This window comes from Gossypium hirsutum, chromosome D10 (genome assembly GCF_007990345.1).
Source record: "Gossypium hirsutum isolate 1008001.06 chromosome D10, Gossypium_hirsutum_v2.1, whole genome shotgun sequence".
NCBI classification, from domain to species: Eukaryota; Viridiplantae; Streptophyta; class Magnoliopsida; order Malvales; family Malvaceae; genus Gossypium; species Gossypium hirsutum.
The window spans coordinates 58,789,300-58,804,606 of NC_053446.1; the positions used below are offsets into that span (position 1 = coordinate 58,789,300).

A 15,307-nucleotide genomic window follows, 5' to 3' on the forward strand; every position below is an offset into this window, starting at 1 on the left:
ATGGAAAACTCGATGGACACCACAGTACTAATTACGAAGGAATCAAATCTGATTAATAGGGTTGAAAAGCAACCATTTGGTCCTTGGATGCTAGTGGAATGAAAACAGAGAGGAAGGTTTAAAGAGTCTACAATGGTGGCTAACAGTGGTCAATACAACCGATATAGGGGATCGCATTTCTTTATTCTGGAGGATGGCAGAATTAATAGTGCAACAGTTAATCATGGAGTTAATTTTGTTGCTAAAGAAGAAAACAACGAAGTTACTGTAGATTTGTAGAGATATGTGGAAGGGATGAGTTCGAAGGCAGCTGATGATGTCAGTGGGAATAGGAAAATTGTTTCTAGGGCAAAAGGGAAAGAATTAGCTGTGGCTAATGGGCATAGGAAAAATCTACAAATATTGAGACCTAATAGTAATGGTCCAGGGCTTCATTTAAGTAAAGGTGTCAGTGGGTTTAACGATGGAGCAAATTTGGTAAAATCAGGCTTTGATGGGCCGTTTGGTAATTTAAAGACCCAAGCTATGAATTTTAAAACAAACTTAAATAGAAATAAACACCAAGCCTATCGTCACACGAATCAGGTTTTAGAAAAGAAAATAAAATGTTTCAGTTTGGTGCTATGAGAAATGAGAGTATGGGAAGAGAAGTGGAGGCCACTGTGGAGGAGGACATGCACCGTAAGAAACCTCTTGATATCGGGTTGACAAATCATGATCAACTTATGATGGGAATTTCGGAGGCTATGGAAGACATCATTCAAGCAATTGAAACTTCCTGTCAACAAAATAAATTAGAGGATCCATCGAATTCTTTGATGGTTGGTATGGAAGCGTAAATGAATCAGGAAAATGAGGTAAGTCGTTCATTCCTTAGCTATTAGTTTGATTGTCGGTTTTGACTATCTACTGTTTATGGTTATAGATTCTAAGCTGATTCTTTAGAATTGTCAAAGAACAGGGCATCCCCGATTCCATAAATTTATTAGTGAATATAGAAAGGAGTTTGACCCTGATGTTTTTTGTTTTTTTGAAACGCGAATCAGTGGTGAGCGTGCTGAAGTTATTATAAGTAGAATTGGTTTTCTGAACTTGTGTAGGGTTGAAGCGAAAGGCTTTGAATGATGAATTTGGGTTTTTTAGAAAGATACTGTACATGTTGAAATTCTTGATTTACAACCTCAAACAATTAATATGAGGATCCGATGTACTCATTATTCTTCTCAATTTCTTTGTACAACTATCTATGGTAGTCTCCAACCAACAAAAAGAAAGATATTGTGGGAATATGTTGGTTCAGTCGCAGAACAGATTATTGAACCTTGGGTTATTGCTGAAGATTTCAATGTTATTTTAGATTCTTCAGAACGGATTGGTGGTGCAGATTCGACAAGAAATGGATGTCTGTAGTTTTAGGAATTTATGTTTAATTATAGCATCCGCGGTTTAAGCTTTTGTGGGTCACAATTTTGTTGGAGTAGAAGAGGCCTGTCTCAGCGGTTAGACCAAGTATTGGGTAATGCAGCTTAGTTCTCCTTTATGTCAAATTGTTATGTTCGAAACCTTTATCTCTAAAATCTGATCATCATCTGGTTTTACTTTATTTAAAGCTGAAGCAAAGAAGAGGAGTTAGACCCTTTCGTTGTTTGGAGAGTTAGATGTTACATGCAAATTTTAAAGAGCTATATTTTTAGAATTTGAGGAATGATATTTTCGTGGTAGACAATTTGAATTAGTTTCAAGTAGAGGTTCAAGACTAGAATAAGACAGTTTATGATAATATATTTCAAAGAAAGCGCTAGTTAATTTCAGAACTTAAACGGGTGCAGCATATTTTGGAATTAAGATACTCTTAGTGCCTTCGTAATAGAGAGCTAGAACTGAGACTAGAAGTGGAGGAAATTTTGTATCATGAGGAATTATTATGGTTCCAAAAATCATGTTCTAATTGGCTTGTGAAGGGAGACAGGAATACCAAATTTTTTCGTAGTCGTACATTAGTTAGGCAATAAGATAATAGAATTGTGGGTTTCAAAATTGATGGTGATGAGTGGTATTTTCAGTCGACGGTGCTTAAGAAACATGTTGTGAAGTTTTTCAAAAAAATTTATTTTATGGATTACATTGTCTATGGTGGTCTTACATGTAGAGGGTATTTCCCGACATTATCACAAATAGATAAAGAGAACCTTAGTATGGTGGTCTTGAATATAGAGATTCGTAAGACAGTGTTTGATATGGTGCCACTTAAAACATCTAAAATTGATGGATTTCATACAAAATTCTACCAATCACAATGGGATGTTGTAAGGTTGATGGTGTGTAGATTGGTTCAGCGGGTTATGGAGGGGTATCTTTTAGATCAAAGACTAAATAAAACATGACTTGTTCTTATTTTGAAAGTTCAAGGATCTGAGAAGGTTTCGCAGTTTAGACCTATTAGTCTATGTACGGTAGCTTACAAAATTATCACGAAAGCTATTGTCAACAGATTAAGATCGTTAATGATGAAACTGGTTAGTCAAAATCAAGCTAGCTTTGTGATGGGAAGAAATATTTCGGACGATATTATTGTCATTCAGAAAGTTGTTCATTCTATGAAAAACTTTAAAGGAATGAAGATTGGGATAATCCTCAGAATTGATTTAGAAAAGGCGTATGACGGATTAAGATGGAATTTCCTAGAAGAAACGTTGTCTACTGTTGGTTTTTCGACTACTCTAATTTTTGTTATCCTTAACTGTGTATCTTCATCATCTTTTCAAGTTCTTTGGAATGAAATGATGACTGAGGCTTTCAAACCCTTCTCGTGGTATCCGACAAGCGGATCCCCTATCGCCCTATTTATTTGTTCTGTGTATGGAATGGATGGGGTATCTAATTAATGAAGCGATTAATAAAAAAAGATGGGTTCCGCTGCGATTGTCTGGGAAGGGGCCGAATCTTTCTCATTTGTTTTTGCAGGTGACTTATTGTTATTCTGCAAGGTTAATTTAGGGCAATCTAATATTGTTATTGATATTCTAAATAAATTTTTTCTACTACTTGGGACAGAAGGTGAACAAAGGTAAATCCCAAATCTTTTTTTTCACCAATGTTCTAGATGAATTATCTTCGGCTATTTGTAGGAAAATAGAGTTTGCATACATTGATGATCTAGGAAGTAACTTGGCATGCCGATTTTACATGGGAGAGTTGGTATTCATTCATTTGAGTTTGTTGTGAAGAAGGTTCATGACAAGTTAAATGGTTGGGTTGCAAAGAAGCTTTCATTAGCCGGTCAAGCTACGCTAGCAAAAACAGTACTCCTGTCTATTCCGAACTATTTCATGGCAACGACTCAGTTGTCAATTTTAGCCTGTAGGGAAATTAAAAAGTTGGCTGGGAATTTTATCTAGGGATCTACGGTTGAGATGAGGAAGCCAACACTAATTCGTTGGGATGTTTGTTGTACTTCTATGGTTGTGGGTGGGTTTCGTATATGTAGCTTAATGGACCAAAATAAAATTTTCTTATTGAAATTAAGATTCCAGTTACTTACAAAGACGGAAGCCTTATGGGTACAAGTTGTGAGAAACAAGTATAATTTGTGTGGAGTTTTACCAACCGGTATCTCAAGATATAATTGTTCATTCTTTTGGAGGTCACTCATGAAATTTTGGCCTGAGGTACTCAAAAATATTTATTGGGTAATAGAGGATGGACGTCTGATGAATTTTTGGAATGACCTTTGGGTCCCTCAGGTGGGAATTTTGAAAACATGGCATACTGGAGGGTCAAGATTGGATGATACTCTTCGAGTCAGTGATTTGGTGGATGATAATGGTAATTGAGATTGGGGCTATCTAAGAAATTTACTTCCTGACAGCATTGTTTTGCAAATAGGCGTAGTAGTCCCACATTCGTTGGATGCTGGGCCAAATTGTCTTGCATGGAAATGGGCGACTAAGGAGATGTTCTCTGTATCTGAAACTTATAAGAAACTCCATCAGTTTGATTTAGGTGTCAATGCACATAGTTGGAAAATTATCTGGGAAGTAAGAGTGCCTCAAAGAGTTAGAATGTTCATGTGGACTCTATGGCATGAGAGAATTTTGACTAATGATGAAAGGGTAAGGAGACACATGACAAATTATAGAAGTTGTGAGAGGTGTAGCCATGTTGATGAATCAAGTATCCATGCTTTACGTGATTGCAGTTTCGCTAAAGCGGTGTGGTTGTCGATTGTGCCGAAACATAATCAGGTACAATTTTTCTCTTTTTCGCTTCAAGACTAGTTGCTGTGGAATTTGCAAAATATAGGTAATTATAATTATCATGATATTGAATGGCAAATGTTCTTCTCAATAATTTGTTGGCTATTATGGAAAAATAGAAACATGTATTTGTTTTCAATAGGCCATAGTTGTGGTCAGGAAATTATGGATACAAGCATAAGTTGGGCAAGAAGTTATAAGTGGTTAAACATGGCACGATTGCATGATAGTTCGAGGGTGACAACCAATCAGTGGGCATGTCCAACTAAAGGATGGGTTAAACTTAATACGGATGGAGCTGTATCGAGAAATAACTCATTTGCTGGCATTGGAGGAGTGTTTAGAAGTGCCGATGACAAATGGTTAGGTGGTTTTTCGATGAAGTTAGGAAATGATTCAATTTTCAAGATTGAGGGGATAGCCTTACTTGAAGGCTTACTTATATCATGGAGGAAAAGTCATCGACAGTTGGAAGTGGAATGTGATAATGCTCTCTTAGTTGAATTGATTTTAGCTTGTGGAGTTACAGATAGTCATTTGACTGAAATGTGTATTATCCATCATTTATTGAGTCGAAATTGGAAGGTCCTTGTTTGTCATATTTTGAGGTTGCAAAATATAGTAACTGATCATATGGCTAAGTGTATGGCGACTAATTCAATAGAAATTCATTAGTTTGAAAAACCCCCGGCAATCAGCTAGAAATTTAATTAATGCGGATTATGTTCTTGCTTTGAGTCACTAGTGTAATTCTTAAAATTTTTTACTTTAAGATGTATTTTTTTCTACTAAAAAAATAATCTTCAAAGAGGATATACTTTTTTAATCAAAGGTAAATTTGTAAAAGTGAAAGCTAAAAAATTTAGCTTGAATTAAAAATGTCGGTTTAAAAATATGATTAATTTAAAAAAGTTACTTTTGATTTGAAATTATGATATGATGGAGCTTGAATTAGATTTCCGACGCTTGGTTAGGGGGAAAACTCTTTATTTCCCACATTTAAACTTTGACTCTTCGTTTCTATCAATTTTACAGCCCATTTGAAAAGAAAACCTTCTGAAATCAGTCCTTCATCCCCCCTCTTTCCCTATAAAACCATCAAACAAACAAGAAGTATCCACCCCACTCTCTCTCTCTTTCTTAATGGCACCAAAGCATGCAAACCCTGTTGAAGTCCCAGCACCCGCTTTTTCATCTGAAGAAGATGAAGAGGTGACTTCTTCTGAGGAAGAAGAAGAAGGGTCTTCAACTGAGGAAGAAGGTGAGGAAGACCCCAAAACCAAGTCTACTCCATTGACCCACAAGATCCCACCACACAGAAAGCTTGAAACCGCTAACGATGAATCTGATGAATCCGGTTCTGATTCCGAATCTGAATCCGACACCGCTGCACCGGTTGCTATTGCCACGAAACCCGGATCGAATAAGCCCTTGGCTTCTTCATCTAAACGGCCTGGGGAGTCTGGGTTGGATGCCAAAGAAGGGAAACGACCCAAGAAGAAGGTTGGGGGAGAAGGGATGGCTACTGCACCTGTTGTGGAGGAGGTGAAAAGGACTGGTGAAGATGCAAAGAAGCTGCTGTTCCAGCGGTTGTTCAGTGAAGATGATGAGATTGCTTTGTTGAAAGGTATGTTGGATTATTCTGCTAAGACAGGGGCTGACCCTCATACTGATATGAATGGATTTTATGACTTCGTTAAGAAATCGATTCATACTAATGTTAGCAAAGTACAATTGATGGATAAGGTTAGAAGACTAAAGAAAAAATTCAAAAACAATGTTGGTAAAAATAAGAAGGGTGAGGATCCAACTTTCTCTAAAGCCCATGAACAAAAAGCTTTTGAGTTGTCGAAAAAGATTTGGGGAGTTAGTGGAAAAGTTGAGTCTTCAACTGCCAAGTCGAATGGGAAAGCCAAGGGGAATAACAAGGTAGTGGCAGCATTGAAAGCTGAGTTGCCTTCTTCATCCGATAAGAAAACAGACAATGCGGTGCCAATAGAGGTCGATATTGTGGTGTCTAAGAGTTACAGTAGTTTGCTTGATATGAAATTTAGTGTCTCTGACACGGAAGTAGGTGTTGTAAAGGTCGGGTTGGATATGGTTGATGGTGAGAAGAAGGCTGCTTTGGAGGCAAAATGGAGGAAATTGCAAATGGCGCAGTTGGAGTTGTTTGTTGAGCGAGCTGAATTTGTGACTGAGCAAGCTAAGTTGGCGCTGAAATATTACAAGTCCGAAGACGAATAGATTGGCAAGAAATGAAATTTTTTAACTTCTGTGATTATTAGGTAAGTAAGATGCCTTTGGTAACTTTAGGATGGTACTTATGCTGTTAAGCATATTTGGAAGTGCTTAATCCTTTTGTTTCATGTTATGGTAATATATTTTGTTTGTTTGTTAGTCTGCTGCAACCCTCTATTGGCCTTCGGTGCTTACTTTACTTTTTAAACTGCTGCTGCCATCTCTCTTAAGCCTTGAAGGAATTGCTGTTTTGCTGCCATTTACCAAAAATTCATCTCTTGTAAATCTAGCTTGTTTTGGTTCTAAAATTGCTTCACTTTGTTGTACAAATCAGGTACTGAACATGTTCAAAAATCTGCTGCTATTTGGCTTAATGTAATGCCGCTTTACCATCTCATTGTTCACCCATTGTTTCCATTCATATTGTTTTGAATTGTCATTGCACATGCTGCTAATTGCTTCATCGTTTGCCTCAAAAATCCGAAAATAATGGGTGATTGTTCCTTCAAGGCTTGCTGCGATAGCTGGATTGAACCGATTGAGGCCATTGTTGCACCAACCAAAATTCTTGGCACAATGTACTGCGTTTTTGCTTTTCGATTGGTTACTGTGTGCTTTCAAACCAGCAGTTACTTGCTTTCATCATTAACCTTCAGTTGGCTCTCCAAATCACTACTGCCCCAAAATGAGCCAGTACAACCACCTTAGCAGAAACACCAATGGCTACGAGGAGTACCAATTAATTGTTCTAATAGTGGGATCATGACCATGCAAACGTAATTAAAGTGAAGATTTAGATTTAGGCTTAGGTTGGTACTTAAAGCCCCTGCATCGCCGCCATGGAAACTACAACACCCTCACCTCATTTATGACAAAACCAGCTCTCCTCTTTCTAAATTCCAACAAAACAAGAAACAAATAAATAAGTGTATCTGTATCCACTCAAAGGTTTCTCTTACACTTCCAATCAATCTAATCCAACTATGACGTTTTCTTTTTTTAATCAAAAATGTCCAACCTACTTTCCCTATTATTCCATGTACCATTTCCTTATTCCTCATTGCACCCTAAATCCCGTTCCTACTTTTTCTGACTGCATGTATCTAGGAATCTGAATTTTTTTTAAAACTTTCTTTTTTCTTTTTTAAATTTTATATCACTCAGACTTAATTTTAAAAAATTTTAAATTGAATTAAGATGATAAAATAATATTTGTTTACTCGAAATATTATCATTCGATTCGATTCAATCAATTGCTCACGCTCATTGATATGTCAAGTTACTATTTCAATATATGACTCATAAAATAATGAATGTTGTTTAAATTATTATTGAAATTTCAAAATTAAAAAAAATATAAAAATTAAAATTGATTAAATTAAACAATGACTAAACCAAAAAAAATATTATCTCAAAATTCTCTAAAAGTCATTATTCTCCCTCATTCTACAAACCCTAATCCCATTCCAACTACTCTCAAATTTTACTACAGTTCGAGTGTTTATTTTGGCAAATATAAGTTGTGGTGCATGTAGTTACACTATGGCTTAGATTTGGCGGTGTTAAAAAATAACTATTTATGCAATAAGTACATATATATTTATAATTTAATCTATATATTTTAAATATGTTTTACATCAAATTTGAATCAATATTTAATGCTTGAATTGATATCTAAACTAAAGGACTTGATTGATACATATGAATATTTTGAAGATTCAATTAAAATATTTTAAAGTTAGGGGCCAATTTAAAATTTAAACGATAAATTAGGGACATTTGGTGCAATTGACCCTAGTATAAACATTAAATTATGCATACATTACTATAATAAATAGTGAATTGTGGCTGATATAATTTTAACTTGATTAGTATTGAAATTCTTACTAGTGCAGGAGAATGTGGATTTAAATGCGCTGAAATACATTTTCATCCTATTTAAAGTTTGAGATAAGCTATAGATAGTTCCATATATTATATATATAAAAAACTTATATCATAAAAACCTATAATAAGATTAATGTTCCAAAAAAAACCCTAATAAATAATTTAAGCATGACAATAAGAAGAATACCATATTCCATATATACCTCCTACATATCATTTATATAAAATTTATATATTATAAAGTCTTGTTCAAAACACCAATACTTAAATCTTAGCTTCAATGGAAGAGATGAAATCTTTGATTCTTCCCCATTCAGCCTCAACACTCTTCTCTTCTTCCTCACCAACCTTGGCAGTGGCCTCACACTCTGCCAATTCCTTTCCCAATGCATCCAACTCCATTTTCATTTCCTTGCAACTTCTGTATATCCCCTTTCGTTCAGCCAACATCTTCTCCTTTCTCTTTTGTGCTTCTTCAACTTCCTCACGGAGGGCAGCAAGTATTTGATCCACCTGTTTCACCTCTGTTTCGACCTCCTTATATCTGATTAGGCTACTCTCCAAATTACAAGTCATCGTCCGCTTGATAGATTCCTTGGCGGTAAGTTGATCCTTGTCCTGCACTGCTTTCGCTGCTCGGTTAGCTAGTTCTTTCAATCTTTCGTCCAAGCCCAACAACTCATTCTTTTGATCAATTGTAAGGGTGGTGGAGGAACCATCAAAACTAGCTAGGATCATGAATGCCTGCTTAAGTGGAGAAAACTTCCCTGAATCGTTAAGATTAACGGGGGTTGTATTCAAGGCTTCGTTTATTTTAGCCAGTGCTTCCTTTGCTTCTTCTTTAGAATAAACAATTCTAGAGCTTGAAAGCTCAGACTCTAAGCTAGTGAAGAATGTGTTCATGTCTTCCTCAGCAGACTCTTCAGGTTCAATGGCCTGAAATGGTGGAAAAGAAAAGCAATAATAAGAGCTATATATATATATATATGCATTAATATTAACTGATTTAGGTAACGTACCACAGTCTGGCTAGAAGACTGAGTTGGTGAAGGAGGTGTGATTTCTACTGGTTTGGTTGTAGGAGCTTTCTGGTTGTCTATGACTGCCTTAACACAATCAGCTTCCTTGGCCTTAAGTTCATCCCAATCAGTTTTGACTATAAATTCATGGGAAATAAAATCTAGAGTCTTATCAGTGCAAACGTATACTTCAACCAAGCATGCATCATGAAGGAGATAGCCTCTTTTAAGGTTGTGTAATTCAGTAAGACGTAAGAATGAAGTGAAGCCCCAATCAGCCTGCCTCGCGTTGAAACAATGGTGAGTGACTGCCAAAAACAACAGTGCCTTATCATCAACAACCAGTTCAGTACAGAAGCTGACAGACTCTACGAAGAAAGGATGGCATAGATAAAATATTTGGCATCTGGACTTCAACAGTTTTGACCATACCAACGCCTCAAACAAGCTGAGCTTTAGGTAATATGAATTCAAAGCTTCCTTTATAAACCCCGAAACTTCTTCGTAGTGGCTCTTCCATGCTTCATTACATTATATATTGTCATTTGGTTCTAGTCTATCATTTCTATTTCTATGTATGCTTGTACGTGGAAAGCTCAAGCATTCCCCAATGAGACAGAGCCCCAGTTGAACATACAAAATAAATGCAAAACAGAACAAGAGGAAGCAATAGCCATTGTTTTCCTAAAGCTTTGACAAATGACAAGTAACCGAGTAATAACAAAAAGAGTCGAATTACACAACTGGTTCACGCAGTCACTCTTAAGAGCTAGCATTCAGCATATCAGTGACCCTTCCCTTATTCCTATATTATGGCTATCTTATATAGCCTCTTTAAACCCATTAAATAAGAACAAGAATAAAATGCTGATCCCTTGTTTGTACTACGAAATTGTGATTGCTACAACAAATAACAATATACCTTTTGTACTAGAAGTTTCACGATCCAATTGATCGATGACTCCGAATCCGACTTGGGCATATTTACTCCATCCGTAAGGCAGAGTAGCTGAATCTGCTACATCTAAATAAATTGACAAATGATCCACATTGTTCCCCTTGGGGAAGATAAGAACTCGCCTGCCAAATAAGTTTGTAAATCTGAGTCATAGGGAGATGAAAACTGGAAATAAAAACATAAAGCAACAACAAGAAGAAAAAGATCAAAGTTACCATTTGTAGCTATCAAATGTAAAAACTTCAGAGTAGAGCTTTTTGTCTACAAGACTGGAGAAATTCTGAATCCTCCATGTGAACTTCTTTATTTTTACATCAATATCCATATATTGAAACTTACTATCCACTGCACTCAAAATCTTAAACATTACAAAACATACATAATAATAGAAGAAAGGATTATAAGTAGAAGCTATACCTGCCATTACGAGAGAATGTGGTGCTACCTGCAGTGCAGAAAAGTGGAGGGGATGAAGATTCAAGGTTCCTTAGAGTTCCAAGTTTGTTTAAATATTGACAAGTCCTCTTCTTTTGTCAAAAGTTAGTTGACTTAAACTACTTAGGCTTTAAGCTATCCTTTATTATTTTCTTTCACTGTTTATAAAAATTAATAGAAAGTTATGTAAATAATTTTTATATTTATTTAAAAAATAAAAAATGATGGCAATTCTATTAGTTGGGTCACTCAAGTATTAATGTATTTCTATTTTGGTCATCTAATTTCAAACATTTTCAATTCTATCACCAAAATTATCAATGTTGATTTTTTTTTTTGCTTATATGTCAAAAAAGCCCTTAAGAAAATGCAAACAAACAAAATCAATTAAGCCCCTATATTAAATTCACACTCAACTAACCTCCTATCGTTAACAAAAATAATCAATTAAGCCCTTCCAGTAACAATTTCCGTCATTGACTACGTTGACTATTAAAATAAATTGATGGACCAATTAAATAGTGACATGTGGCAACTTTTGGTTTAATATAATATTTTCCCTTAAAAATCATAAAAAATAAAAAATTATAAAAAGATATTAAAATTTATATAAACTTATAAATATTATAAAAATATAAAAAATTAATGAAACCTATTTAAAATAAAATATATATTAGAATTCTTTAAAAAATATTAAAATTATTAAAATTGTATAAACTTATAAAAATTATAAAACAATCATAGAAACTTGAATTGTACCAATTAGCCCAAAGTCTCAAGTTTACCAATTCGAAAAAAGTCATTAGATTGGTTGACTTGGGAACTGGACGATTGAATCGATTTTTTTTTATTTTTTAATAATTTTTATCAAAAAAAAATTTTATTATCCAACTATTAGCATATACCATAATGAAATATCCTGACCAAGGTTTCCATAATTGAACAGCTGGTCGAGTCGTTCAAGCCATTGATTTTACAGTTAGACTAATTCATCCAATTCAATTAAATAAAACATTAAAAATAAAAAAATATATTAAAAATTTGATTCAACCATCCGGTTTCCAGGTCAACCGATCTAATGACTTTCTCCAAATTGATACCCTTATCGATTTCGGTCTAATCGGTCAAACAAATTTATCCAATCCAATTTAAGTTTTTATGATTTTTTTTTATAATTTTTATAAGTTTAAAATCGGACCTTGTTAAATTAAAAATAGATAGGGCATTTTTAAAAGACCTTGGAAAATTAAAAACAATTCGAATTGACTCAAAACCTATTAGGCTTAAAACAAATTTAGACTCTTAATTTGGGCTAATTTTAAATTTTATTTGGATTTTTAAAAAATTAATTTGGCTCTAAAAAATCAATTTGAGTTTCTAAAACAAATCAAATTGGACTTCTTTAAAAACAGATTTGACAACAAAATTTTCAAAACAAAATCCAAATAAATTTAGGTTTTGAGTAGCAAATTTAAAGAACATCAGATTGGGTTTTGAAAAACAATAAAATTGGGCCTTAGCCTTAATATCAAGCCCAAAAGGATCTGAAAACCCAAAAGGATTTTTACTTAAAATTCATTTGATTTTTGGGTAAACCACACAAATGGTCACCCAACTATGCACGTGTTCTTGTTCTGGTCACTGAACTTTAAAAAAATTTAATTTAAACACTGATATTTGAATTCGTTCCTGTTTTGATCAGCCACCGTTAAATTGGTAACGGTATAATAACACATTTAGTCCTCAATACTTACATATTCTAGCATTTTGATCTTAATTATAAATAATTCAATAAATTTAACCCTTCACGTTTACAAATTGTATCAATTTGATTATCAAACTTACTAATCAAAGTTTTCAACTTTTATAAATGTGAACCCTAAAAAAGAAAAAAAACTTCTCTCAACTAATGAGTCGTTTTCCGAGCTAATTCTTGATACCAATAAGTTTCTCTTGAAAAAAATTTATAGTGTTAGTATTTTATAGTGTTGGTGCCGGAATAATTTTTGTTATTGTTTGCGATAATATAAATTTTTTTGGCCCTTAAACTCGGCTATTAGGTTCAATTTTGAGATTATATCACATCATTGCTTGAAAATTAATACATATAATTCTAGGTGATAATATGGTATAACCTTAGAGAGTCGCACATAGATTTTAATAATCGAGCCAATAATTCAATCAGTCAAACTTTTGGTTCTTGATTCAATTGGTTTGTTCAGTTTAGTTGCTAGACCAATAATTACTAATGCGACATTAAACTATTGGAAATGGATAATATCCCTGTTTTATAAAATCCTTTCTCTATTGTGGAATTCAAATTTTAGTTTTTAAACAAATCCCAACATTAATGTTATAAAATAAAAGAAATTTAGCTAGAAATATAAAGAAATAAAAGAATGCTATAAAAGACCATAATTGAGAATGTTGACCTTATTTTTTTATTGAAAACGGGGTCGACTTGGGTTTTGAAAAAAAGAAACAGGAGTCGCCACCAATCCTTTTTTTTATGAGGTGTGATTGGATCACCTCGAAAAGGAGTTGTTTTTAATAAACGGTTTGATTTTATTAAAACAACAAGTTTGGTCCACGAAATTCAGAAAAACGGGTTCGGGAGTCAGTTACGCACGAGGAAGGATTAGCACCCTCGATACGCCCAAAATTGGTACCTAGTTGATTACTTAATGTCTTAATGTCGAAAATTGAGAACCTTGAAGAATTTTAAAAATACGATCCTTGTATTAAAATGTTAAAAATTTTCAGGAAAAGGGCATGTTTCACGTTATTCGAGAAAGAGAATTATATCCAGTAAGTTAGGACACAATATCTCGAATTCCCGATACGTGAATGAAAATGCTTGTTCAAAAGATATTTAACTATCTTGGATTAAAAAAGAGATCGCGGCCAGTAAGTTAGGACACGATCCTTTTTTAATTCCCGATATCGTTTAAAACTTGAGTTTGAAAATATTCACGTAATAAAGTTTAAAAGAATATTCAGTTGTTTAAATCAAATGAAGAAATCTCAACCCAATTCGTTAGGACACAATTTCTCAAAATATCAAACATTGAATATTGCATTTATTTTTTTAAAAAAATCTTCATCTTAAGAAATCAACGTGTCACATCCAATGCATTAGGACACGACGTATTGAATTCTCGATGATGAGCTTTTTATTTATGTTTTTTTATAAAAGAGTAATTTCGATTATTTTGATTCAACAAAGAAAATCGGAACCCAATACGTTAGGGCTCAATTCTCTCGAAGATCTCAAATATCGAGTGTTATTTTTATTTTGAAATTTTCCGTTTTTGGATAAATCTGAGTAAAGAAAAATGAATGTAAAATAATAATAATGATGATAATGAAAATAAAATAATACAAGCAAAATAAGAAAAGATAAATAAATAAGATGGCAAATATAATAAAAAGAAATCAACAAATAAAAGTAAATAAACAAATAATAAAGCACTTTAAGTAAATAATAATAATGAGCATGTAAATAAATAAATAAATTAACACCAAATGAAACAATAGTAATGAATAAAATTATGATATATATATATGCATGTATGTATGTTAGAATTATAAAGTATATATAAAATATATATAATATATTTTAAAATATAAAGAATATATAAATATATATATATAAAATATGTACATATGCGTAGGTATATAAAAATTATAGAATATGAAAATAATGAAATACATGTAAAAAAGGTAGGTATATATGTACAAAAATGTATGTAAGTATACTTATTTTTTTTAAGATTATAAAGTAAATGCAAAAAAGAATATATGTATGTATATCTAAACTATCATATAATAATAATATGATGAATAAAAATGATATAAATAATAATAGAAATAATAATCATAATAATAAAAGATAATAACATTAAAATAATGAAGAAAAAATAATAATAATAATAAAAGTGTTAAAAAAGGACTAAATCGAAGTAAAAACAAAGATACTGGGCGAATTTAAACATGGAAAATACAAAGGGGACTCATTTATAATGCGCGCGAAGCCTAGGGGATCGATTTGGAAAATATCCAGAGCCCTACACGCAGCGTTTTGACACGGGCTGAAATGAAACATATGAGAAATTATGCGACCGAATTTAAAAAACAAAACAGGACTAAATTGCACCAGAGCGCTAAGGAGGAGGGGCCTCGCGCGCAAATATCCTCTCCAGCGAAAACACGCGGACCCTCCGGGTCGGATCGAGTCGACGGGCGGATCTGGGGGCAAAACGGCGTCGTTTTAACGCCTGGGGCTATGGCGCAAAACGGCGCCGTTTTGAGTGCTTATAAAATCAAAAAAAAAATTAACTTCATTTTCTGCTCTTTCAAAGAAAAAAACAAATTCTCTTAAAAAATCCTCTCTCCTTCCAGTCCATAGCCCAGAATCCGGCAAGAAGGACCGCCGTCGACGCCGTCGTGCCGGCCACCGTGTAAATTCAAAGGTAATTTTTTTTGCTTTTTTTATATGTTATATATATACAGTT

At 33.6% G+C, this 15,307-nt stretch overlaps 2 protein-coding genes across 4 annotated transcripts; one reads left to right on the top strand and one right to left on the bottom strand.

The window, feature by feature from the left end:
- Positions 1–171: 171 nt before the first annotated feature.
- LOC107915721 (probable transcription factor At1g61730) lies at positions 172–6,886 on the top strand. 3 transcript variants are annotated; one of them, XM_016844854.2, is made up of 2 exons: positions 172–6,541; positions 6,655–6,886. In XM_016844854.2, exon 1 carries the CDS (start codon positions 5,400–5,402, stop codon positions 6,498–6,500), a length of 1,101 nt encoding a protein of 366 aa, XP_016700343.2. In that variant the 5' UTR covers positions 172–5,399; the 3' UTR covers positions 6,501–6,541; positions 6,655–6,886. The 3 variants fall into 3 exon arrangements, with proteins under 3 accessions (XP_016700343.2, XP_040959375.1, XP_040959374.1); XM_041103441.1 differs by having other exon boundaries at positions 172–857; positions 1,101–6,886; XM_041103440.1 differs by having other exon boundaries at positions 172–857; positions 5,292–6,886.
- Positions 6,887–8,517: 1,631 nt separating this feature from the next.
- LOC107915720 (MATH domain and coiled-coil domain-containing protein At3g58270) lies at positions 8,518–10,904 on the bottom strand. The gene is made up of 5 exons (XM_016844853.2): positions 10,776–10,904; positions 10,574–10,703; positions 10,323–10,480; positions 9,401–9,708; positions 8,518–9,317 (listed from the first exon to the last, which is right to left on the bottom strand). Exons 1-5 carry the CDS (start codon positions 10,780–10,782, stop codon positions 8,646–8,648), a joined length of 1,275 nt encoding a protein of 424 aa, XP_016700342.2. The 5' UTR covers positions 10,783–10,904; the 3' UTR covers positions 8,518–8,645.
- Positions 10,905–15,307: the final 4,403 nt, after the last annotated feature.